Source organism: Oncorhynchus gorbuscha, linkage group LG16 (assembly GCF_021184085.1).
Source record: "Oncorhynchus gorbuscha isolate QuinsamMale2020 ecotype Even-year linkage group LG16, OgorEven_v1.0, whole genome shotgun sequence".
Taxonomy (NCBI): Eukaryota; Metazoa; Chordata; class Actinopteri; order Salmoniformes; family Salmonidae; genus Oncorhynchus; species Oncorhynchus gorbuscha.
This window is the reverse complement of record NC_060188.1, coordinates 80,342,896-80,366,879: the sequence shown is the minus strand read 5'-3', so window position 1 is coordinate 80,366,879 and position 23,984 is coordinate 80,342,896. Positions and strand designations below refer to the sequence as shown.

General features: G+C 43.8%; 1 protein-coding gene across 1 annotated transcript; it reads right to left on the bottom strand.

Annotated features, from left to right (window-relative positions):
* Positions 1-240: 240 nt before the first annotated feature.
* On the bottom strand, positions 241-13,856 carry LOC124000523 (CAP-Gly domain-containing linker protein 1). The gene is made up of 7 exons (XM_046306936.1): positions 13,643-13,856; positions 10,663-10,769; positions 8,456-8,512; positions 2,931-2,991; positions 1,381-1,599; positions 1,093-1,205; positions 241-771 (listed from the first exon to the last, which is right to left on the bottom strand). The coding sequence occupies exons 1-7, from the start codon at positions 13,703-13,705 to the stop codon at positions 540-542; spliced, it is 852 nt and encodes a 283-aa protein (XP_046162892.1). The 5' UTR covers positions 13,706-13,856; the 3' UTR covers positions 241-539.
* Positions 13,857-23,984: the final 10,128 nt, after the last annotated feature.

The following is a 23,984-nucleotide window of genomic DNA, read 5'->3' as shown; positions in this document are numbered from 1 at the left end:
TTTGAGAGATAGGGAGAGTTGGAGAGAAGGAGGAGAGTTGGAGAGAAGGAGGAGAGTTGGAGAGAAGGAGGAGAGTTAGAGGGAGGAGAGGAGAGTTAGAGAGAGCTAGGAGAGTTGTTGGAGAGAAGGAAGAGAGTTTGAGAGGTGGGAGAGTTTGAGAGGGAGGAGAGTGAGAGAGAGGAGAGTTGGAGAAGAGTTGGAGAGAAGGAGGAGAGTTGGAGGGAGATTTAGAGGGAGAGTTAGAGGGAGGAGAGTTAGAGAGAGCTAGGTGGGTTAGAGAGAGCTAGGAGAGTTGGAGAGAGAGGGAGAGTTTGAGAGAGAGGGAAAGTTGGAGAGTTGGAGAGAAGGAGGAGAGTTAGAGAGAGGAAGTATTAGAAATAGTAGGGGAGTCTTTTGTAGCGGGTGATTTGGGGTTATGTGAGTGGACTATGACATAAATACTATGTTATTAAAAACTCAGAGAAAGTAGTCTGGTGTGTGTTGGCGGTCTGTGAAGGGTCCTAAAGCTAGGCCTGGCATGGTTGGGGTGAGAAGAGTGTCTAGAAGGTCTGGTCTTCCTGGCAGGACTCTATGGAGTGACCGAAGGCCTCACAGATGTCGCAATACGGCCGCTGGTCGGCAGGTTTGCCCTTGAAGGAAGAGTGGGGGACTGAGTCGGGGCTCTGGGCCTGGGTTGGACAGTCCTCAGTGTCATGCAGGTCAAAACAGTCACAGATATCACAGAACAGACGAGGAGGAGCCTTCTTGTCCTTAGATCCACCCTCCTCCAAACTAGAGAGAGAGAGAGAGAGAGAGAGAGAGAGAGAGAGAGAGAGAGAGAGAGAGAGAGAGAGAGAGAGAGAGAGAGAGAGAGAGAGAGAGAGAGAGAGAGAGAGAGAGAGAGAGAGAGAGAGAGAGAGAGAGAGAGAGAGAGAGAGAGAGAGAGAGAGAGAGAGAGAGAGAGAGAGAGAGAGAGAGAGAGAGAGAGAGAGAGAGAGAGAGAGAAGTGATTAGGTAGATGCTAAATAGTGCATTTTGAGGGGTCTGTCAACAACTGTAACTAAGGACTACATTTGGAGTCAGGGTTCAGAGGTTATTGGTTACGAGACTGACCCATCAGTGCCGTCATTGCCATTGAACTCCGCCAGAGCCATCTTCTTCAGCTTGACCTTCAACTCCTCGTTCTTCCTCTGTAGGTCCACGATCACACTGTTCAGGAAGTTAATCTAAAGGAGGGAAATAGATGGAGGGAGAGAAGAGAGAACACAGTCAAGTTTATATAAGAAAGAGCGAGGTGGAATGAGAGACAATGGTGGAAGCGCAGATATCTTTCTATGCAAATGATATACTACATTAGTGACAAGCAGATGGTGAAATTGTTTTACTAATTGCCAATCATACCTGTCCCTCTGCAAACTCCTTCTCTTCTCTCAACTGGTCCAGAGCTGTGTCACCTGAGGAAGGCACTCCACTGTCCCCTCCCTCGGAGGCCTGCCGTCCCAATAGCCTCTGCTCCAGGCTGGTGACGCGTTCCTGTAGCTGGGCCTTGTCTCTCTCCAGCGTCTCCACGGCAGACTGCAGCGTCTTGGCCATGGCGTTCTCACCTCGCAGCACCGCGATCTACAGGGAGAGGGAGACAGAGAGGTTTCAGCTAATATACAGATACAGAAAAAAAGCTTTGGAACCAATGCCAGTTCAAAAGACCCAGAGTCTGCCAGAGTTGTGTATATACACTATACCTCATCCCTCAGTCTGCCAGAGTTGTGTATATACACTATACCTCATCCCTCAGTCTCCAGAGTTGTGTATATACACTATACCTCATCCCTCAGTCTGCCAGAGTTGTGTATATACACTATACCTCATCCCTCAGTCTGCCAGAGTTGTGTATATACACTATACCTCATCCCTCAGTCTGCCAGAGTTGTGTATATACACTATACCTCATCCCTCAGTCTCCAGAGTTGTGTATATACACTATACCTCATCCCTCAGTCTGCCAGAGTTGTGTATATACACTATACCTCATCCCTCAGTCTGCCAGAGTTGTGTATATACACTATACCTCATCCCTCAGTCTCCAGAGTTGTGTATATACACTATACCTCATCCCTCAGTCTGCCAGAGTTGTGTATATACACTATACCTCATCCCTCAGTCTGCCAGAGTTGTGTATATACACTATACCTCATCCCTCAGTCTCCAGAGTTGTGTATATACACTATACCTCATCCCTCAGTCTGCCAGAGTTGTGTATATACACTATACCTCATCCCTCAGTCTCCAGAGTTGTGTATATACACTATACCTCATCCCTCAGTCTGCCAGAGTTGTGTATATACACTATACCTCATCCCTCAGTCTCCAGAGTTGTGTATATACACTATACCTCATCCTTCAGTCTCCAGAGTTGTGTATATACACTATACCTCATCCCTCAGTCTCCAGAGTTGTGTATATACACTATACCTCATCCCTCAGTCTGCCAGAGTTGTGTATATACACTATACCTCATCCCTCAGTCTCCAGAGTTGTGTATATACACTATACCTCATCCCTCAGTCTCCAGAGTTGTGTATATACACTATACCTCATCCCTCAGTCTCCAGAGTTGTGTATATACACTATACCTCATCCCTCAGTCTCCAGAGTTGTGTATATACACTATACCTCATCCCTCAGTCTGCCAGAGTTGTGTATATACACTATACCTCATCCCTCAGTCTCCAGAGTTGTGTATATACACTATACCTCATCCCTCAGTCTCCAGAGTTGTGTATATACACTATACCTCATCCCTCAGTCTCCAGAGTTGTGTATATACACTATACCTCATCCCTCAGTCTCCAGAGTTGTGTATATACACTATACCTCATCCCTCAGTCTCCAGAGTTGTGTATATACACTATACCTCATCCCTCAGTCTCCAGAGTTGTGTATATACACTATACCTCATCCCTCAGAGTCTCCAGCTCCTTGTCCTCGTCTGTCTCCTGGTTGGCCAGAGTTTCCCTGAGGAGAAACAGAGGCAGAGAACAGCTTAATACAGAACTCACCCAGCAACACTAGGCCTGTCAGGAACACTGCAGTACTGTGTGTGTGGATAAGGTCGTTAATAGTTGCCATTATGCTCAAATTCTTTGCAAGGTGTTCGCCTCGGCTACGCAGCAGAACATTGTAGCGAATTTGGAGGGCAGACTAACAGGGACTCAACCCAAGTTCCCGTTGTGCAGTGACGTTGCCAATAAAGTTTTTTTGTTTGTGCTCATAACGCACCATGGCCGTTAGAAGAGTGTATGCCTAAATTGCCAGGGGGAAACTTGGTGTGTGTGTGTGCGCACGCATACATGTCTCTATGGGTACAGTGTCTGATGAAGGTCTCTGACTGTAACGTCACACAATGTTTTTTACTTTTGATTTACCCTGAATAATATATTTTTTATAATGGAGAGTTTCACACCTTAATTTATTTGTAAAAAAACTTCACACAATAGTTTGTAGTGATACTCAAAGAAGTGAGACAAGCTTCACCAAAACATACTGAGAGCAGTTAGCTCATTTTCACTCACTACACTGGGGAGCCCTGACAACACTAATCCAGATGTTGAAATCATCAGACTTGACCAGCAGCAGCAGCAGCAGCAGGGGGAGGAGTCAGATTACAGTGGATTAACCTGTCTGTGGATGGCATTACCCTGCTGGGTCTCAATCACAACAGATGTAGCTTTTATGTCTCTCCCTAAACAAAGTCTGTACAATAGATACACGTCTAGATATATACTATTGTAGATCCTATCTTTATCCATTCCTGTCTGGATTAGCGATCGTACACTGTTTACCAGGGGGCAGGGCTACCAACATTAAGGCCAATCTGAAGATGGGGCTGGCTAAGGCTAAAACTGGCAAGTTTAGAGAGTATAGGAATATTGTTATCCACGTTGGCACCAACGGCGTTAGGATGAAACAGTCAGAGGTCACCAAGCGCAACATAGCTTCAGCGTGTAAATCAGCTAGAAAGATGTGTCGGCATCGAGTAATTGTCTCTGGCCCCCTCCCAGTTAGGGGAGTGATGAGCTCTACAGCAGTCTCACAATTCAATCGCTGGTTGAAAACTGTTTTCTGCCCCTCCCAAAAGATAGAATGTGTAGATAATTGGTCCTCTTTCTGAGACTCACCCACAAACAGGACCAAGCTTGGCCTGCTGAGAAGTGACGGACTCCATCCTAGCTGGTTGGGTGCTCTCATCTTATCTATGAACATAGACAGGGCTTTACCTCCTCTATCTCCACAATGAGAGGGTGAAGACCAGGCAGCAGGCTGTTAGCCACCATGCCAGCTTAGTGGAGTCTGCCACTAGCATAGTCAGTGTAGTCAGGGCAACTATCCCCATTGAGATCATGTCTGTGCTTCGACCTAGGTAGGGCAAAACTAAACATGGCAGTATTAGCTTTAGCAATCTCACTGGAATAAAGAGCTCCACCATTCCTGTCATTATTGAAAGAGATTGTGATATCTCACATCTCAAAATAGGGCTATTTAATGTTAGATCCCTCACTTCCAAGGCAGTTATAGTCAATGAACTAATCACTGATCATTATCTTAATGTGATTAGCCTGACTGAAACATGGCTTAAGCCTGATGAATTTATTGTGTTAAATGAGGCCTCTCCTCCTGGTTACACGATTGACCATATCCCCGTGCATTCTGCAAAGGCGGAAGTGTTGCTAACATTTACGAAAGCAAATTTCAATTTACAAAAAAAAGACTGTGTTTTCATCTTTTGAGCTTCTAGTCATGAAATCTATGCAGCCTATCACTTTTTATAGCTACTGTTTACAGGCCTCCTGGGCCATATACAGTGTTCCTCAATGAGTTCCCTGAATTCCTATTGGATCTTGTAGTCATGGCAGATAATATTCACATTTTTGGTGATTTTAACAGACCCACTCCAAAAGGCTTTCGGAGCCATCATCGACTCAGTGGGTTTTGTCCAACATGTCTCTGGACCTACTCACTGCCACAGTCATACTCTGGACCTAGTTTTGTCCCATGGACTAAATATTGTGGATCTGAATGTTTTTCCTCATAATCCTGGACTACTGGACCACCATTTTATTATTTTTGCAATCGCAATAAATAATCTGCTCAGACCCCAACAAAGGATCATCAAAAGCCGTGCTATAAATTCTCGGACAACCCAAAGATTCCAAGATGCCCTTCCAGACTCCCTCCACCTACACAAGGACGTCAGAGTACAAAAAAAATCGGTTAACCACCTAACTGAGGAACTAAATGTAACATTGCTTAATACCCTAGATGCAGTCGCACCCCTAAAAACAAAAAAACATTTCTCATAAGAAACTATCTCCCTGGTATATAGAAAATACCCGAGCCTTGAAGCAAGCTTCCAAAAAATTAGAACGCTACCCCAAACTGTAAGTCTTCCGACTATTTTGGAAAGACCGTACCGTGCAGTATTGAAGAGTCCTCACTGCTGCTCGATCATCCTATTTTTCCAACATAATTGAGGAGAATAAGAACAATCCAAAATGTATTTTTGATACTGTCACAAAGCTAACTAAAAAGCAGCATTCCCCAAGAGAGGATGGCTTTCACTTCAGCAGTGATACATTCATGAACTTCTTTGATGAAAAGATCATGATCATTAGAAAGCAAATTACAGACAACCTTTTTAAATATGCGTATTTCTTCAATGCTCAGTTGTCCAGAGTCTGCACAACAGTGCCGGGACCTAGGATCAAGGGAGACACTCAAGCTTTTTAATAGTATATCTCTTGACACACTGCTGAAAATAGTCTTGGCCTCTAAACATTCAAGCTGCATACTAGACCCTATTCCAACTAAACTACTGAAAGAGCTGCTTCCTGTACTTGGCCCTCCTATGTTGAATATAATAAACGGCTCCCTATCCACCGGATGTGTACCAAACTCACTAAAAGTGGCAGTAACATTTTATTGCATCATAATCGCATTTGAAATGACTGAAAGTCCTGCTCTCTTCACATTGAAAAAGCCAAACCTTGACCCAGAAAATATTTAAAAAACTATCAGCCTAAATCGAATCTCCCATTCCTCTCAATTTTTTGGGAAAAAGCTGTTGTGCAAAAACTCACTGCCTTCCTGAAGACAAACTATTTATACTAAACGCTGGTTTTAGACCCCATCATAGCACTGAGACTGCATTCTGAAGGTGGTAAATTACCTTTTAATGGCGCAGACCAAAACTCTGTATCGGTCCTCGTGTTCCTAGACCTTAGTGCTGCTTTTGACACCATCGATCACCACATTCTCTTGGAGAGATTGGAAACCCAAATTGGTCTATACGGACAAGCTCTGGCCTGGTTTTGATCTTATCTGTTGGAAAGATATCAGTTTGCCTCTGTGGATGGTTTGTCTTCTGACAAATCAACTGTACATGTTGGTGTTCCTCAAGGTTCAGTTTTAGGACCACTATTGTTTCCACTAAATATTTTACCTCTTGGTGATGTCATTCAGGAAACATAATGTTAACTTTCACTGCTGTCGTACATACCTACACGTACGCTACGGTCACAAGACACATTCCTCCTTACTGTCCCTAGAATTTCTAAGCAAACAGCTAGAGGTAGGGCTTTCTCCTATAGAGCTTCATTTTTATGGAATGGTCTGCCTATCCACGTGAGAGACGCAGACTAAGTCTCATCTCTTCAGTAGGTCCTATGATTGAGTGTAGTCTGGCCCAGGGGTGTGAACGTGAACGGAAAGGCACTGGAGCAATGAACTGCCCTTGCTGTCTCTGCCTGGCCGGTTCCCCTCTCTCCACTGGGATTCTCTGCCTCTAACCTTATTACGGGGGCTTAGTCACTGTCTTACTGGTGCTCTTCCATGCCGTCCCTAGGAGGGGTGCGTCACTTGAGTGGGTTGAGTCACTGACGTGACCTTCCTGTCCGGGTTGGCGCGCCCATCGGGTTCATGCCGCGGGGAAGATCTTTGTGGGCTATACTCGGCCTTGTCTCAGGGTAGTAGGTTGGTGGTTGAAGATATCCCTCTAGTGGTGTGGGGGCTGTGCTTTGGCAAAGCTGATGGGGTTATATCCTGCCTGTTTGGCCCTGTCCGGGAGTATCGTCGAACGGGGCCACGGTGTCTCACGACCCCTCCTGTCTCAGCCCCCAGTATTTATGCTGCAATAGTTTGTGTCGGGGGGCTAGGGTCAGTCTATTATATCTGGAGTATTTCTCCTGTCTTATCCGGTGTCCTGTGTAATTTTAAGTGTGCTCCCTCTAATTCTCTCTCTCTTTCTCTCTCTCTTCTCTCAGAGGACCTGAGCCCTAGGACCATGCCTCAGGACTACCTGGCCTGATGACTCCTTTCTGTCCCCAGTCCACCTGGTCATGCTGCTGCTCCAGTTTCAACAGTTCTGCCTGCGGCTATGGAACCCTGACCTGTTCACTGGACATGCTACCTGTACCAGACCTGCTGTTTTGGACTCTCTTTCTACCGCACCTGCTGTCTCTAACTCTGAATGATAAGCTATGAAAAGCCAACTGACATTTACTCCTGAGGTGCTGACCTGTTGCACCCTCTACAACCACTGTGATTATTATTATCTGACCCTGCTGGTCATCTATGAACGTTTGAACATCTCGGCCATGTCCTGTTATAAACTCTACCTGGCACAGCCAGAAGAGGACTGGCCACCCCTCAGAGCCTGGTTCCTCTCTAGGTTTCTTCCTAGGTTCTGGCCTTTCTAGGGAGTTTTTCCTAGCCACCGTGCTTCTATATCTGCATTGCTTGCTGGGTTTTAGGCTGGGTTGCTGTATAGCACTTTGTGACATCGGCTGATGTAAAAAAGGGCTTTATAAATCAATTTGATTGATTGATTAATTAGGTAGTGCTGCTAAATCACAGATCATAACTGACTGTCTGGGTGTGAAGTAGTCACCTTGTTTTACTCCATGTGTAACTCTGTGTGGTTGTATGTGTAGAACTGCTTTGCTTTATCTTGGCCTGGTGGCAATTGTAAATAGCCTACCTGGTTAAATAAAGGTGAAATAAAAATAAATAGAAATAAAATAAATGACTTTACTGTAGTGGTATTAGGTGCAGTGCAGGCTTTTTGTCTTCTGAGTCCATTCTGAGCCCCAGATGAAATGTACTGACTGACCGACTGACTGCCATCACACTAAAACCCCATCTGTCTCTGTCCACTGCTCTCACTGTCTGTTTTACTGTGTCTTAATCATTTTTACAGGACCTGATCACATCAACTAAATCAACTGTGTTTTTTATAAACTTTAATTTATACTAGGACCCTGATGATAATTATGATCAACTATGCACAGCTGTTGGAAAGGAAAGCTGTAGATGTCTACGCTATAAGTGCAGCTACTTCCATAGTTATAAATGCTGAAAATGTTTACACTCAACCTGATCTTCCTAAGGCAGCAGAGAATACATTGTGCAATACATTTCTTACCTGTCTTTCATGTCTGGCTGGTTCTGAGACGTCAGACTGGCCAGCTTCAGTACCTCACTGTGAGAGAGAGCGGGAGAGAAAGAGAGAAAGGGGGTGAGAACAAGGGAGAGAGAGGGTGAGTTGACTACCAGGGACAGTCAACATGCATTATATCTAGAGGTACTTTCTAATAAAGGACAATCGACATCAATAATAATACATTTATACAGAAATAACAATCCATTTACAGCACAAATGACCTCTGCTTGGCTGTGGGGCTGATATGGGTGTACAGGTTGTCATGGCTATGTAGTGATGAGTGTAGAGGTCATGTCTAACTCTCAGTGTGTGTGACCCCCCCCCCCCCCGTTTGGGTCGGATGCAGCTGTTCTCCCAGACGAGATGTCTCTGGCAGCACAAAGCTGCGCTTGCTCGCTCTCACACACACCCACAAACACGCATGCACACACACACATGCTTGCAGGCCTGTGCACTTGGGCTCCCGAGTGGAGCAGCGGTCTAAGACACTGCATCTCAGTACAATAGGTGTCACTACAGTCCCTGGTTTGAATCCAGGCTGAATCACATCTGGCCGTGATTGGGAGTCCCATAGGGCGGCGCACAATTGACACAGCGTCGTCCGGGTTTGGCCGGTGTAGGCCGTCATTGTAAATAATCATTTGTTCTTAACGGACTTGCCTAGTTAAATAAAGGTTCAATAAATACAAATGTAAATAATGCACACATCATGGAGGTCATGAGATGCGATGCACGGTGCGGCCATGTTGGAGGCAGGCGGTTCTAGGAGAAGATATGATTATATAACACCCCTCCCTCCACCTTATGGGTGGAGGGAGAGAGGGATGAATCTGTCTCTTCATAGGAGGGAGAGAGGGATGAGTGTCTCTTTATAGGATGAAGGGAGAGAGGGATGAGTGAAGAAGAAGAAAGATGTATGGCCACTAATAGATAAATCAGGACAAAGTGAATAATAAAGGACCTGATGACACACACACACAACGTTAAACATGCCCTTCAACATGCACACACACAGACGTATAAATAGAACTCTACGTCATGCATGACGCTCACCATAACAAAGAGAGGTTTCATATGGTCTTTCTCTCAGTGGCAGCCTCGCTACATACCTGTACCTTTCAGTAGCATACTGCTGTCTCGTAAGGCACAGAGGGAACTATGCCATCATTACTGGTTACTGGTTTTCAGGTTCTAATATCAGAGGACTACGTTCTACACAGCATGCTTACACACTGGTATTACAGGCTGACTATACAAGTGAATTGTACTTCAAGTTCTCTCAATCTCTCTCATGATCTCCCTCTTAAGTCTCCCACTCCATCTCTCGATCGTTTTATTTCTCCCTCAATCTACCTCTGTATCTCTCACTGTGTGTCTCGGCCACATCATCAGTATGAGTAAGCAGCATGAGTCAGATTTATATATGAGTCTATGACTCTATTTGAATAAGACCTTGATATGAGCCTCTCTCACGTTTCCCTGCACGGGCTTCTGAAGCGCTGGTCTAACCCACACACTGAAACAACTCAAAGCCACATATCTTACACTCCTCTCCTCCTGTGTGTTTTGGGCCCAAAGAAGCTGGCATGTTGGGTTTAGTCTCTGTTTCCAGGTCAGTCTGTAGTCAATGTATAAATTGAACGCTGAATGCCACCGTATCATCTGAAGAACCATCATTTTCATGCATAGAATTCTGATATGCCGGTACTCCTGGTTCTAGTTCTACTCATCTTTACTAGCACAACATTCCAATACTCTGGTTTCAGCCGTTTACACACACATTCCATCAACAATGCTGTGCAAGCAACAAGCAAGCGTAAGAAACCTCCGTCCATACTCATCCACCTCTGGCCTGCTCGCCTCCCTACCACTGAGGAAGTACAGCTCCCGCTCAGCCCAGTCAAAACTGTTCGCTGCCCTGGCCCCCCAATGGTGGAACAAACTCCCTCACGACGCCAGGACAGCGGAGTCAATCACCACCTTCCGGAGACACCTGAAACCCCACCTCTTTAAGGAATACCTAGGATAGGTTAAGTAATCCCTCTCACCCCACCCCCTAAGTTTTAGATGCACTATTGTTAAGTGACTGTCCCACTGGATGTCATAAGGTGAATGCACCAATTTGTAAGTCGCTCTGGATAAGAGCGTCTGCTAAATGACTTAAATGTAAATGTAAATGTAATACTCACATTTCCTTGCACAGAGTTCCAATGTGCTGACTTTCTGAGCTGCCTCGCATCTGCGAGAGACTGAGTTCTTCCTGGAATTTGGAATTCTGCTGTTTCAATGCCTCGAGCTGGAAGATGATCCACGGATGGATGGAAAGATGAAAGGAAGGAAAGAGACAGACAAAAGAGAGAGATTTAGACACGCAGTAAACAGTAAACAGAAAAATCTGTATCTTCTTCACGCCTCTCTAACAGTCTTAGTCACGGACATTAACACGAAGCCACAGTGCTGCGTTACGCTGCTCCACTGGAACAGCCGCTTCCTCTGTATACAAAGATTAACATTACTCATTATATGAGCTGTCTGCCAAACATAGGTACAGAGACATACTGTGAGTGTGTGAAGGATGGAGTCACTTCTACTATTAATGTCGATGGAGGAGATGGTTCCTCCATCGTCAGTTAAACCATCATAAGGGAGGAGATGGTTCCTCCATCGTCAGTTAAACCACCATTAGAGAGGAGATGGTTCCTCCATCGTCAGTTAAACCACCATTAGGGAGGAGATGGTTCCTCCATCGTCAGTTAAACCATCATTAGGGAGGAGATGGTTCCTCCATCGTCAGTTAAACCACCATTAGGGAGGAGATGGTTCCTCCATCGTCAGTTAAACCACCATTAGGGACAAGATGGTTCCTCCATCGTCAGTTAAACCACCATTAGGGACAAGATGGTTCCTCCATCATCAGTTAAACCACCATTAGGGAGGAGATGGTTCCTCCATCGTCAGTTAAACTACCATTAGGGAGATGGTTCCTCCATCGTCAGTTAAACCATCAAAAGGGAGGAGATGGTTCCTCCATCGTCAGTTAAACCACCATTAGGGAGCAGATGGTTCCTCCATCGTCAGTTAAACCACCATTAGGGAGCAGATGGTTCCTCCATCGTCAGTTAAACCACCATTAGGGAGATGGTTCCTCCATCGTCAGTTAAACCATCATAAGGGAGATGGTTCCTCCATCGTCAGTTAAACCACCATTAGGGAGATGGTTCCTCCATCGTCAGTTAAACCACCATTAGGGAGATGGTTCCTCCATCGTCAGTTAAACCACCATTAGGGAGATGGTTCCTCCATCGTCAGTTAAACCATCATAAGGGAGGAGATGGTTCCTCCATCGTCAGTTAAACCACCATTAGGGAGATGGTTCCTCCATCATCAGTTAAACCACCATTAGGGAGGAGATGGTTCCTCCATCGTCAGTTAAACCACCATTAGGGAGCAGATGGTTCCTCCATCGTCAGTTAAACCACCATTAGGGAGCAGATGGTTCCTCCATCGTCAGTTAAACCACCATTAGGGAGCAGATGGTTCCTCCATCGTCAGTTAAACCACCATTAGGGAGCAGATGGTTCCTCCATCGTCAGTTAAACCACCATTAGGGACAAGATGGTTCCTCCATCGTCAGTTAAACCATCATAAGGGAGCAGATGGTTCCTCCATCGTCAGTTAAACCACCATTAGGGAGGAGATGGTTCCTCCATCGTCAGTTAAACCATCATAAGGGAGATGGTTCCTCCATCGTCAGTTAAACCACCATTAGGGAGATGGTTCCTCCATCGTCAGTTAAACCATCATAAGGGAGGAGATGGTTCCTCCATCGTCAGTTAAACCACCATTAGGGACAAGATGGTTCCTCCATCGTCAGTTAAACCATCATTAGGGAGGACATGGTTCCTCCATCGTCAGTTAAACCATCATAAGGGAGGACATGGTTTCTCCAGCGTCAGTTAAACCCCCATAAGTGAGGAGATGGTTCCTCCATCGTCAGTTAAACCACCATTAGGGAGGAGATGGTTCCTCCATCGTCAGTTAAACCACCATTAGGGAGATGGTTCCTCCATCGTCAGTTAAACCATCATAAGGGAGGAGATGGTTCCTCCATCGTCAGTTAAACCACCATTAGGGACAAGATGGTTCCTCCATCGTCAGTTAAACCACCATTAGGGAGGAGATGGTTCCTCCATCGTCAGTTAAACCACCATTAGGGACAAGATGGTTCCTCCATCGTCAGTTAAACCACCATTAGGGAGGAGATGGTTCCTCCATCGTCAGTTAAACCACCATTAGGGAAGAGATGGTTCCTCCATCGTCAGTTAAACCACCATTAGGGAGGAGATGGTTCCTCCATCGTCATTTAAACCCCCATAAGTGAGGAGATGGTTCCTCCATTGTCATTTAAACCCCCATAAGTGAGGAGATGGTTCCTCCATCGTCAGTTAAACCACCATTAGGGAGGAGATGGTTGCTCTGAGGCAAAACCAGCAGAGACCAAGCAGAGATAATGATAATGACTAAAAGATCATGTTTGTTCCTAAAGGGACAGCAGCACAGGGGGGATCAAACGATTAGCGTTCAAATCATGAGTCAAATTCTAAGTCATTTAAAGTTTTCACTACTACCAAGACGGGGTCCGTAAATTCCATTCAGCTACGGGCTGATGTTTTCTTTAGGATGGTTGGGTTGCCAGAACATAATTAGAAATCATTTGTACACTGCAGATTGACCGCAAACCAATATAGTATTTGACAAAAACAGTATTTTATGTCCAACAACGAAAATTATGATTTTTTTTTTTTAATGAAAACTTGGGGGGCCTAAGAAAAGCCCCCACGGCCCGCCTACACACACACATCCAACAAGATACAAACAACCAGACAACATTCTCATCCTCCGTCCCAAAGGCAAAAACAACAATCTCTCTTCCTAAAAATACAATCATCTAAATCAGTAACCTCAAGTACTTTCATATTCAAATCATCCTCACTCATCCTCCCTCAATTACCATTCAAGAACAAATCGCCCCCTAATAGAACACAACTGCTGCAGATTGAAACACAGGGTCGAACTAAAAAACAATCAGCTAAAACATCACCATTCCATTTGAATGACGACACACAGATGTAAGAAATGTGATGCGAGGAACCAAACAACTGTGTTTACCTGGTAGTGAGAGGAGCAGACGCTGCTTGGATAGCCCTGGTGCATAATAGCAGCCACATCCATGCCTGAACAGCTCTACCATACACTGTGGTCCTCTGTCAGAGCTCTCTCTCTCCCCCAGTACTGGTCTGTCTGTCCCAGTGGCAGGACCGTCCCTCTTAATGTCAATACTGTACTATCCCAGTGTTCTCTCCCAGTGACACACACAATAAAGCAGCCTCCCTATCAATAAACCATCCGCTCCCACCCCCTAACGTGCCCGCCAGAGAGAGAGAGAGGTAAGAGAAAGAATGTGAATGTGTGTGTGTGTGTGTCGCCTGAGCACACGCTCGCAAGCTGGCTGGCTCACGCACACGCTTGCACACGCAACAGAGAGGAGCAACGCCTTCATTATGTAAGTCCCAACAGGCTCCTCTTCCCACCCTCACGCACGCACACACACTCACTCTCTTTCTGGCACACACAATATCACTCACTCACACTCACAGAAATGCATAATCTCTCACTCACTCAGTCACGCAATGCACACACACGCACACACACTCACTCTCTTTCTGGCACACACAATATCACTCACTCACACTCACAGAAATGCATAATCTCTCACTCACTCAGTCACGCAATGCACACACACACACACACACACACACACACACACACACACACACACACACACACACACACACACACACACACACACACACACACACACACACACACACACACACACACACACACACACACACACACACACACACACACACACACACACACACACTTACAATCTCTGCTGGACTCGATGGGTCCCACCTTCACACTTCGTTCACAGTCGGTCAGAAAACCCTTCAATCAATCAGCCTCCCACGTCCCAACCAGTTGACTGACACAGAGACCAACAGTTGTGATCTAGGATAGATAGGTAGATCTATGGATCGCTACATATCTGGCACTATTACAGCTCTATATTACAGCTCTATATTATATCTATACAGTGCATTCGTTAAGAATTCAGACCCCTTTACTTTTTCCACATTTTGTTACGTTACAGTCTTATTCTAAAATGGATTAAATAAAAATGTTTCCTTATCAATGTACATACAATACCCCATAATGACGAAGCCAAAACAGATTTTTAGAAATTGCAAATGTATTGAAAATAAAAACAGAAAGTATTCAGACCCTTTGCTACGAGACTCAGAATTGAGCTTAGGTGCATCCTTTTTTATTGATGTATTTTAAATGTGATATAATTTTTTATATATATATACAGTTGAAGTCGGAAGTTTACATACACTTAAGTTGGAGTCATTAAAACTTGTTTGTCAACCACTCCACAAATTTCCTATTCAAACAAGTCGGTTAGGACATCTACTTTGTGCATGACACAAGTAATTTTTCCAACAATTGTTTACAGACTGATTATTTCACTTATAATTCACTGTATCACAATTCCAATGGGTCAGAAGTTTACATACACTAAGTTGACTGTGCCTTTTAAACAGCTTGGAAAATTCCAGAAAATGATGTCATGGCCTTAGAAGCTTCTGATAGGCTAATTGTCATCATTTGAGTCAATTGGAGGTGTACCTGTGGATGTATTTCAAGGCCTACCTTCAAACTCAATGCCTCTTTGCTTGACAGCATGGGAAAATCAAAGGAAATTAGCCAAGACCTCAGGAAAACAATTGTAGACCTCCACAAGTCTGGTTCATCCTTAAGAGCAATTTCCAAACACCTGAAGGTACCACGTTCATCTGTACAAACAATAGTACGCAAGGATAAACACCATCAGCCATCATACCGCTCAGGAAGGAGTCGCGTTCTGTCTCCTAGAGATTAATGTACAATAGTGCGAAAAGTGCAAATCAATCCCAGAACAACAGCAAAGGACCTTGTGAAGATGCTGGAGGAAACAGGTACAAAAGTATCTATATCCACAGTAAAAACGAGTCCTTTATGGACAAGGAAGAAGCCACTGCTCCAAAAACCGCCATAAAAAAGCCAGACTACAGTTTGCAACTGCATATAGAGACAAAGATCATACTTTTTGGAGAAATGTCCTCTGGTCTGATGAAACAGAAATAGAACTGTTTGGCCATAATTACCATTGTTATGTTTGGAGGAAAAAGGGGAAGGTTTGCAAGCCGAAGAACACCATCCCAACCGTGAAGCACGGGGGTGGCAGCATCATGTTGTGGGGGTGCTTTGCTGCAAGAGGGACTGGTGCACTTCACAAAACAGATGGCATCATGAGGAAGGACAATTATGTGGATATTTTTTATTTTTTTATTCCACCTTTATTAAACCAGGTAGGCAAGTTGAGAACAAGTTGTAATTTACATTTGCGACCTGGCCAAGATAAAGCAAAGCAGTTCGACACATACAACAAACAGAGTTACACATGGAGTAAAACAAACATACAGTCAATAATATAGTAGAAAAACAAGTCTATATACGATGTGAGCAAATGAGGTGAGATAAGGGAGGTAAAGGCAAAAAAAGGCCATGGTGGCGAAGTAAATACAATATAGCAAGTAAAACACTGGAATGGTAGATTTGCAGTGGAAGAATAGTAGAAATAAAAAAAGTAAAAATAAAAATAATGGGGTGCAAAGGAGCAAAATAAATAAATACAGTAGGGGAAGAGGGAGTTGTTTGGGCTAAATTATAGATGGGCTATGTACAGGTGCAGTAATCTGTGAGCTGCTCTGACAGCTGGTGCTTAAAGCTAGTGAGGGAGATAAGTGTTTCCAGTTTCAGAGATTTTTGTAGTTCGTTCCAGTCATTGGCAGCAGAGAACTGGAAGGAGGCGGCCAAAGGAAGAATTGGTTTTGGGGGTGACCAGAGAGATATACCTGCTGGAGCGCGTGCTACAGGTGGGTGCTGCTATGGTAACCAGCGAGCTTAGATAAGGGGGGACTTTACCTAGCAGGGTCTTGTAGATGACCTGGAGCCAGTGAGTTTGGTGACGAGTATGAAGCGAGGGCCAGCCAACGAGAGCATACAGGTCGCAATGGTGGATAGTATATGAGGCTTTAGTGACAAAACAGATGGCACTGTGATAGACTGCATCCAATTTATTGAGTAGGGTATTGGAGGCTATTTTGTAAATGACATTGCCGAAGTCGAGGATCGGTACGATGGTCAGTTTTACGAGGGTATGTTTGGCAGCATGAGTGAAGGATGCTTTGTTGCGAAATAGGAAGCCAATTCTAGATTTAACTTTGGATTGGAGATGTTTGATGTGAGTCTGAAAGGAGAGTTTATAGTCTAACCAGACACCTAGGTATTTGTAGTTGTCGACATATTCTAAGTCAGAGCCGTCCAGAGTAGTCATGCTGGACAGACGGGCAAGTGCAGGCAGCGATCGGTTGAAGAGCATGCATTTAGTTTTACTTGTATTTAAGAGCAGTTGGAGGCCACAGAAGGAGAGTTGTATGGCATTGAAGCTCGTCTGGAGGGTTGTTAACACAGTGTCCAAAGAAGGGCCAGAAGTATACAGAGTGGTTTCGTCTGCGTAGAGGTGGATCAGAGACTCACCAGCAGCAAGAGCGTATACAGAGATGTATACAGAGAAGAGAGTCGGCCCAAGAATTGAACCCTGTGGCACCCTAATAGAGACTGCCAGAGGCCCGGACAACAGGCCCTCCGATTTGACACACTGAACTCTATCAGAGAAGTAGTTGTTGAACCAGGCGAGGCATTTGAGAAATTTGAGAAACCAAAAACAGAGTCGAAAGCCTTGGCCAGGTCAATGAATACGGCTGCACAGTATTGTTTCTTACCGATGGCGGTTAAGATATTGTTTAGGATCTTGAGCACCCATGACCAGCTCTGAAACCAGATTGCATAGAAGGTGTGGTGGGATTCAAATGGTCGGTAATCTGTTTGTTGACTTGGCTTTTGTTAGCTAACACAACGTGCCATTTGAACACAGGAGTGATGGTTGCTGATAAATGGGCCTCTGTATGCCTATGTAGATACTCCATAAAAATCTGCTGTTTCCAGCTACAATAGACATTTACAACATTAACAATGTCTACACTGTATTTCTGATCAATATGATGTTATTTTAATGGACAAAAAATGTGTTTTTAAGTGACCCCAAACTTCTGAACGGTAGTGTAGGTAGACAACGTAATGACGGCACGAAAAATACACAGCTTTCCTAACCTAGCCCACAATGTCTGCTGACATTGATAATGGAATTCATTGCCTTTGACAATCAGCCATTCTCTGTTGTGGATGATTTTGGCTTTCGCCGACTGGTAGAGCACCTGAAGCCCCGGTACACACTACCAAGTATGCGCAATTTGTAAAAATTTTGCTCTACCGGAGTTACACAGTATTGTTGAAACGCACATCCATGAGCTACTTGCTATGGGCGTCACTGCTATTAGCTTCACGACTGACATTAGGACCAGCGATGTCAGCCCCATGAGCATGCAGAGTATGACAGCACAGTGGGTCGACAAGGATTTCGTACTGAGGAAAGCCGTATTGCATGCTCAAGAATGTGCTGGTTCTCATATGGCTGCTGCCTTTTCAATGGCATTTGAGAACATGTTTGAAACTTGGAAAATCCTCAAGAACAATGTACACGCTGTGCTACGTGATAATGCACGTAACATTAAAAACGCTTTGGGGGGGGAACAAAATGGCGCCGTAGAGAGAACACGGTGTTTCAGCGAGCTCTAGTGGCATTCGTAAATTTATATTCTTACATTAATCTCCTAGCTTGAAAAAGTGGTAGAATTGGCTAAATAAGTTACCATATAATGAGTCTTGACGACTATTTCGCAAAAATCTCCTACAACATGCCCAATAGAACTACTAAGAAGTCGACCAAAACCACCACCCCTGTGGATGTGCATGAGGAGCTAGCTAACGTTAGCGAAGCTAACACCATTGCGGACCCAGGCACAATGGACCTGATAATTCAAAAGATGACTGATAACATTACTAAAGTGATCGATGCAAAGATAAGAACGGTCTTGGAAGCAATAGCAAGCCATTCAGCTGAAATACAGAGCGTTGTGAAACGTGTTGTTGAGGCGGAAGGAAGAATTGCTGCAGTGGAAACTTCAACTACATCTATGGATGGTAAGATAAAAGCACTTGAGAAACAGGTGCGCGAAATGGAGGAGCACATTGACGACTTGGATAATCGAGGACGCAGATGCAATATTCGTGTTGTGGGACTCCCGGAAAATTCTGAAGGGACACGTTCAGTAAAATTCTTTGAGGAATTATCCCTGGCTACCTACAAATGGACACTAAGGCTGGTCGTGTGAAGCTGGACAGAGCCCATCGCTCTCAAGCACCGATACCGGGCCCCAATCAGCGCCCACGGCCGGTGGTTATAAAGTTCCACAACTTCACCGACAAGCAGCGCGTCATGGTAGTCAACAAAGGTCCAAAGGTCTCATTTTTCAATGATTACTCCACAGCGGTTGTACGAAGACGCAAAGCGTTTGATGAGGCGAAGGCTCGACTCAGGAGAATGAAGATGGACTACGCACTGTTGTACCCGGCCACATAGAAGATTATGGTCAACGGATCACCTAAAAAGCTCTACACACCTGAAGAGGCTGCTGCGTTTATTGACTCTCTCGGGTAAATAACTCTAAGCTGCACCTCCACAGCATTGAATAACTTTGCTTATTTTTGGTTGAATCTGATCATGAAACAGTGGTGTGAGTCCTCACGTACTCCAGCTCAGTAATATTCGTATCTTTATTATTTTTCTTGCTAAAGTAATAGCCGCTATAGCCCAGGCTGAGATATGTGTGAATCCATATTGGTGCCCAGGCTTGGTTTTAGGTGGAAGAGCCTCAATCTTCTTCTATTGATTTTCTTTTCCATATATATAAAGGATGAGGCTATTGAGCGGCAATGCGGACTTAAGAGTCTACATTGGAGAGTTGAAATCCCCTGTATGTTAGCTAGTGGGAAAACCCCCTTTTGGATTTTTACATGTTTAATTTTTGGGTTCAGTATAGTTCGAGTTCAGGGTTCATATTTTTTGTTTATGCTCAGTGAGATGGAGGAGAGTTCAACACATGGAAAAAGGTACCACCCCGCTTTTACAGTAGGATCCAGTCTGAATATTGAATGGTCAAGATACAATGGCAGATAACAGACTGCGTGTATGTACGTGGAACATTAGAGGGAGCCATAACCCCATTAAGAGGAAGAAAGTATTGTCTTTTTTGAAAAAAGAAAATATTGATATTGCCCTGTTACAAGAAACCCATTTGGATGATAAGGAGCACCTGAAATTACAACAAGGAGAGTTTGGTCAAGTGTTTTTCATCATTTACATCCAGAAGTAGAGATGTAGCAATTCTGGTGAAAAAGAACTTACCACTTAAGGTCTTGAATTGTGTGAAATATAAATTTGGTCGCTTTGTTATAATTAATGGTACTTTACAAGGGCAGAACATTTCCATAATGAATATTTACTTCCCTCCTGCTCACCCCCCTGATTTCCTCACTAAGGCATTTCTAGACTTTTCAGAATTAAACTCAGACACTGCAGTGGTTGGAGGAGATTTTAACTGCTTGTTGAACCCCCTTATTGATAAGTCTCCCAGCGGTATAGCTTCACTCTCTCCTCAAGCTAAGTCACTTAAAGTTATTTGTGATGATCTGGGGTATGCGGATGTCTGGAGAGCTTTCCATCCCTCCAACAGAGAGTTCACTTTTTTCTCTGCACCTCATGGATGTCAGACTAGAATAGATTATTTTTTTATGCCCAAGACGTCTTTGCAGTCTGTTTTATCTGCTAGGATAGGAAGCATAGTCATATCTGATCATGCTGAGGTGATCCTGGACATAAAACTCAACTGGGCATTCAATCGGTCAAGACATTGGAGGTTGAACACAACCATTCTTAAAGACCATACATTCACATCATATTTTATAACAGAGTTTAAAGCATTTTTCTCTATTAACTCTCAATCAACAGATAACCCCTCGCTCCTTTGGGAGACCTGTAAAGCGTATGCCAGGGGTCTGATTATGTCATACACAGCTAGACGGAAAAAGCGGGAAAATCAAAAAATGTTAGAGGGTGAATTAGGAACTAAAGAGAAGGACTACATTAAAACGCCCACTCCTGCCCTATTAAAGGAAATATCAGTCATTAGATCAACGTTAGACTCTCTCCTAACACAGGACGCTGAAAAGAAAATGAGATTTGTCAGGCAAAAGCTATATGAACATGGCGATAAGCCAGGAAAGTACTTGGCATACCTAGCTAAAAAGAGGGCTGACTCTCAGTCAATTGCTACTATTACTGATTCTGATGGTAATCATTTATATGAAAATAAATTGATAAGTGACTCATTTAAGAAATTTTATACAAACCTTTATGCCTCAGAACTGCCAAAGGATGCACCCAAATTAATGGAGAACTTCTTTGGTAAGATTGAGCTCCCTACTATCTCCGAAGAACAGAGGTCCCTCCTTAATGCCCCTATTACCAAGGAAGAGATAATGTTCGCAATTAAGAATCTGCAAAATGGTAAGGCCCCAGGACCAGACGGGTTTTGTAGTGAGTTCTATAAAGAGTTCCATGGCCTGATCCTTGAGCCATTGCGTGATATGTTTAACCACTCATTTTCAAATGACCAACTCCCTCAAACGCTGAGAGAAGCCAACATTTCACTTATTCTCAAAAAGGGAATATGTCCAGAGTCTTGTTCCTCGTACAGACCAATTTCCCTTCTGAATGTGGATAGAAAATTGCTTTCTAAAATTCTAGCCACAAGATTAGAGGACTCATTGCCACTAATTGTGAAAGGAGACCAAACTGGCTTCATTAAGGCCCCCGTAAGTCATGCAACAACGTCAGGCGGCTTCTTAATGTAATTCAAGCCTACCAACAAAGTGCTGTGGATGGTCTTGTGCTCTCCCTAGATGCTGAGAAAGCATTTGATCGTGTGGAGTGGTCTTACCTATTATTTGCTCTAAATAAATTTGGTCTGGGGGACAACTTTATAAAATGGGTGAAAGTTTTATATGATGATCCTCAGGCTGCTGTCCTTACTAATGGGCTACGGTCAAATAGCTTCCCTATACACAGAGGTACCAGACAGGGCTGTCCTTTATCCCCCCTCCTCTTTGCACTCGTTATGGAACCACTGGCAGAGGCCATCAGGGTAACGCCTGCTATACAGGGGCTGCTCATTGGTGATGTTCACCATAAAATAAGCTTGTATGCTGATGATGTCCTGATATTCATCTCTAGTCCCGAGACTTCAATTACACCTCTTATTAATATTATTGAATTATTCAGCGGATTCTCAGGCTACAAGATTAACCTTACTAAGTCAGAGGCTATGCCACTTGGTAGCCTGCATTCTGTACCTAATACTTCTCCCCCCTTCCCTTTTAAATGGTCTCCCTCAGGTTTCATGTATTTGGGTATATTTGTAACTCCTAAATTCCAGCTAATGTACAAAGCCAATTTTGTTCCTTTGTTTGATACAATAAGACAGGATCTGGAGCGCTGGAACTCTCTCCCCATTTCTTGGTTGGGTAGAATATCCCTCTTGAAAATGAACGTTTTACCTAGACTACTTTACCCAATCCAAATGATCCCAGTATTACTCTTCAATAAGGTAATAAAGGATGTAAATGGATGGCTAAGTTCCTTTATATGGAGTAAGCGCAAGCCAAGACTTAAGATGGCAATATTGCAGCTGCCAAGTTCTATGGGCGGCTTGGACCTGCCCAATATCAAGTTCTATCAATGGTGTGCCCACCTTTGTTATATTTCTGACTGGATCACAAATGATGACTCCTCTATTTGGTTAGACATTGAGACTTCTCTTTCAAAATACCCCTTACAGGATCTTTTATTTTTCAGAAGTTTCAAGTCTGTAGAAGAACACTGCAATAATCCAGTTACACTTAACACACTCAAAGTATGGAGGTCAGTTCAACGCTTCCTGGGAAGGTCCAAACTAACCTCTGCTCTTACCCCAATTCTTAACAACCCAGATTTCAGCCCAGGATTGCTGGATGCTGGCTTTAACTTATGGCTCAATAAGGGCATACGCAGGCTAAACGACTTATTTGCTGATAAGATTTTGTTGTCATTTGAGTAGATGGTCGACAAATATCGACTCCCAAAGCAGGACTTTTTCCGCTTTCTACAAGTAAGACATTATATTCTGGAGAGCACCACCTTAATTGGTAACCCTGATGTGTCTGTCATTGAAAGAATGCTTTTTTTCCCACAAAGGAAAATGTCTGTAAGTCTGTTTTATGATACTTTAAGGTCCTTTTCTGCTGTCAACACACAGAGGGTGAAACAAGAGTGGGAGAAAGAATTGTCTGTTACTATTGACGAAGACATTTGGAGATATGCAAAAACAATATCTATATGTAACCGTACTAGAGCAATCCAATTAAGAATAATACACAGATTGCATATATCCCCAAATCGCAGACATGCTTTTAGCCCCACTTCCTCTTCCCCTCAGTGTCTTAAATGCAAAACTGATACAGGCACCCTAACACATTGTTTATGGTCATGTACCAAAATACAAAGATACTGGTCTGGTGTCCTGCAAGAAATTGAAAAGATCCTAGGGGTTGATCTAGAATTGGACCCAGTTTCTTTACTGTTAGGTCTCCCTAGTAGGCATGTTACTTCTGTCTGTAAAAGGAGGCTTTACAACATCCTTACCTTCGCAGCGAGGAAAAACATCCTTTTACAGTGGATTAGTGATAAGGTTCCTTCTATTAAAGACTGGCATAAGATACTATTTGAATGGGTGCCTCTGGAATATCTGACATGTACATTGCATTCTAAAACAGACCAGTTCTACAAAGTATGGGAACCTTATCTAAATGATCTAGAACCTGAGGTATCAACTATTATGCTGCAAGGATTCTCTTAGAATGGCGGGGATCTATGTATTTCAGAACTACACTGTACGTTCCATGTGTGGAACCTAACCTCTTGGTTTAAACTGAGCTTTTTTGTTTAATTTCTGTTTGTAAGTTTGTTTAAAATGTATGTATTGAGAGACGCAATGATGGTGATGGGGTGAGAGAGGCACAGAGCGGGAAGAGGAAAATGGTGTGCGTATGTATGGGTGTGTATAGGTGTGTGCGTGCGTGCGTGTATGTATGCATAGGTGTGTGTATATGCATGGGTATATGTATATGTGTGTATGTATGTATATGTGTGTATGTGTATATATATGCACGTAGATATGGGTAAGTGGGGGCTGTTTTTCTTTTTGTTCTGTGTGCTTTGTCTCTGTTGTATCTCTTAATATGGGTGAAAATTGTGAAATTTCAATAAAAATACTGTTACAAAAAA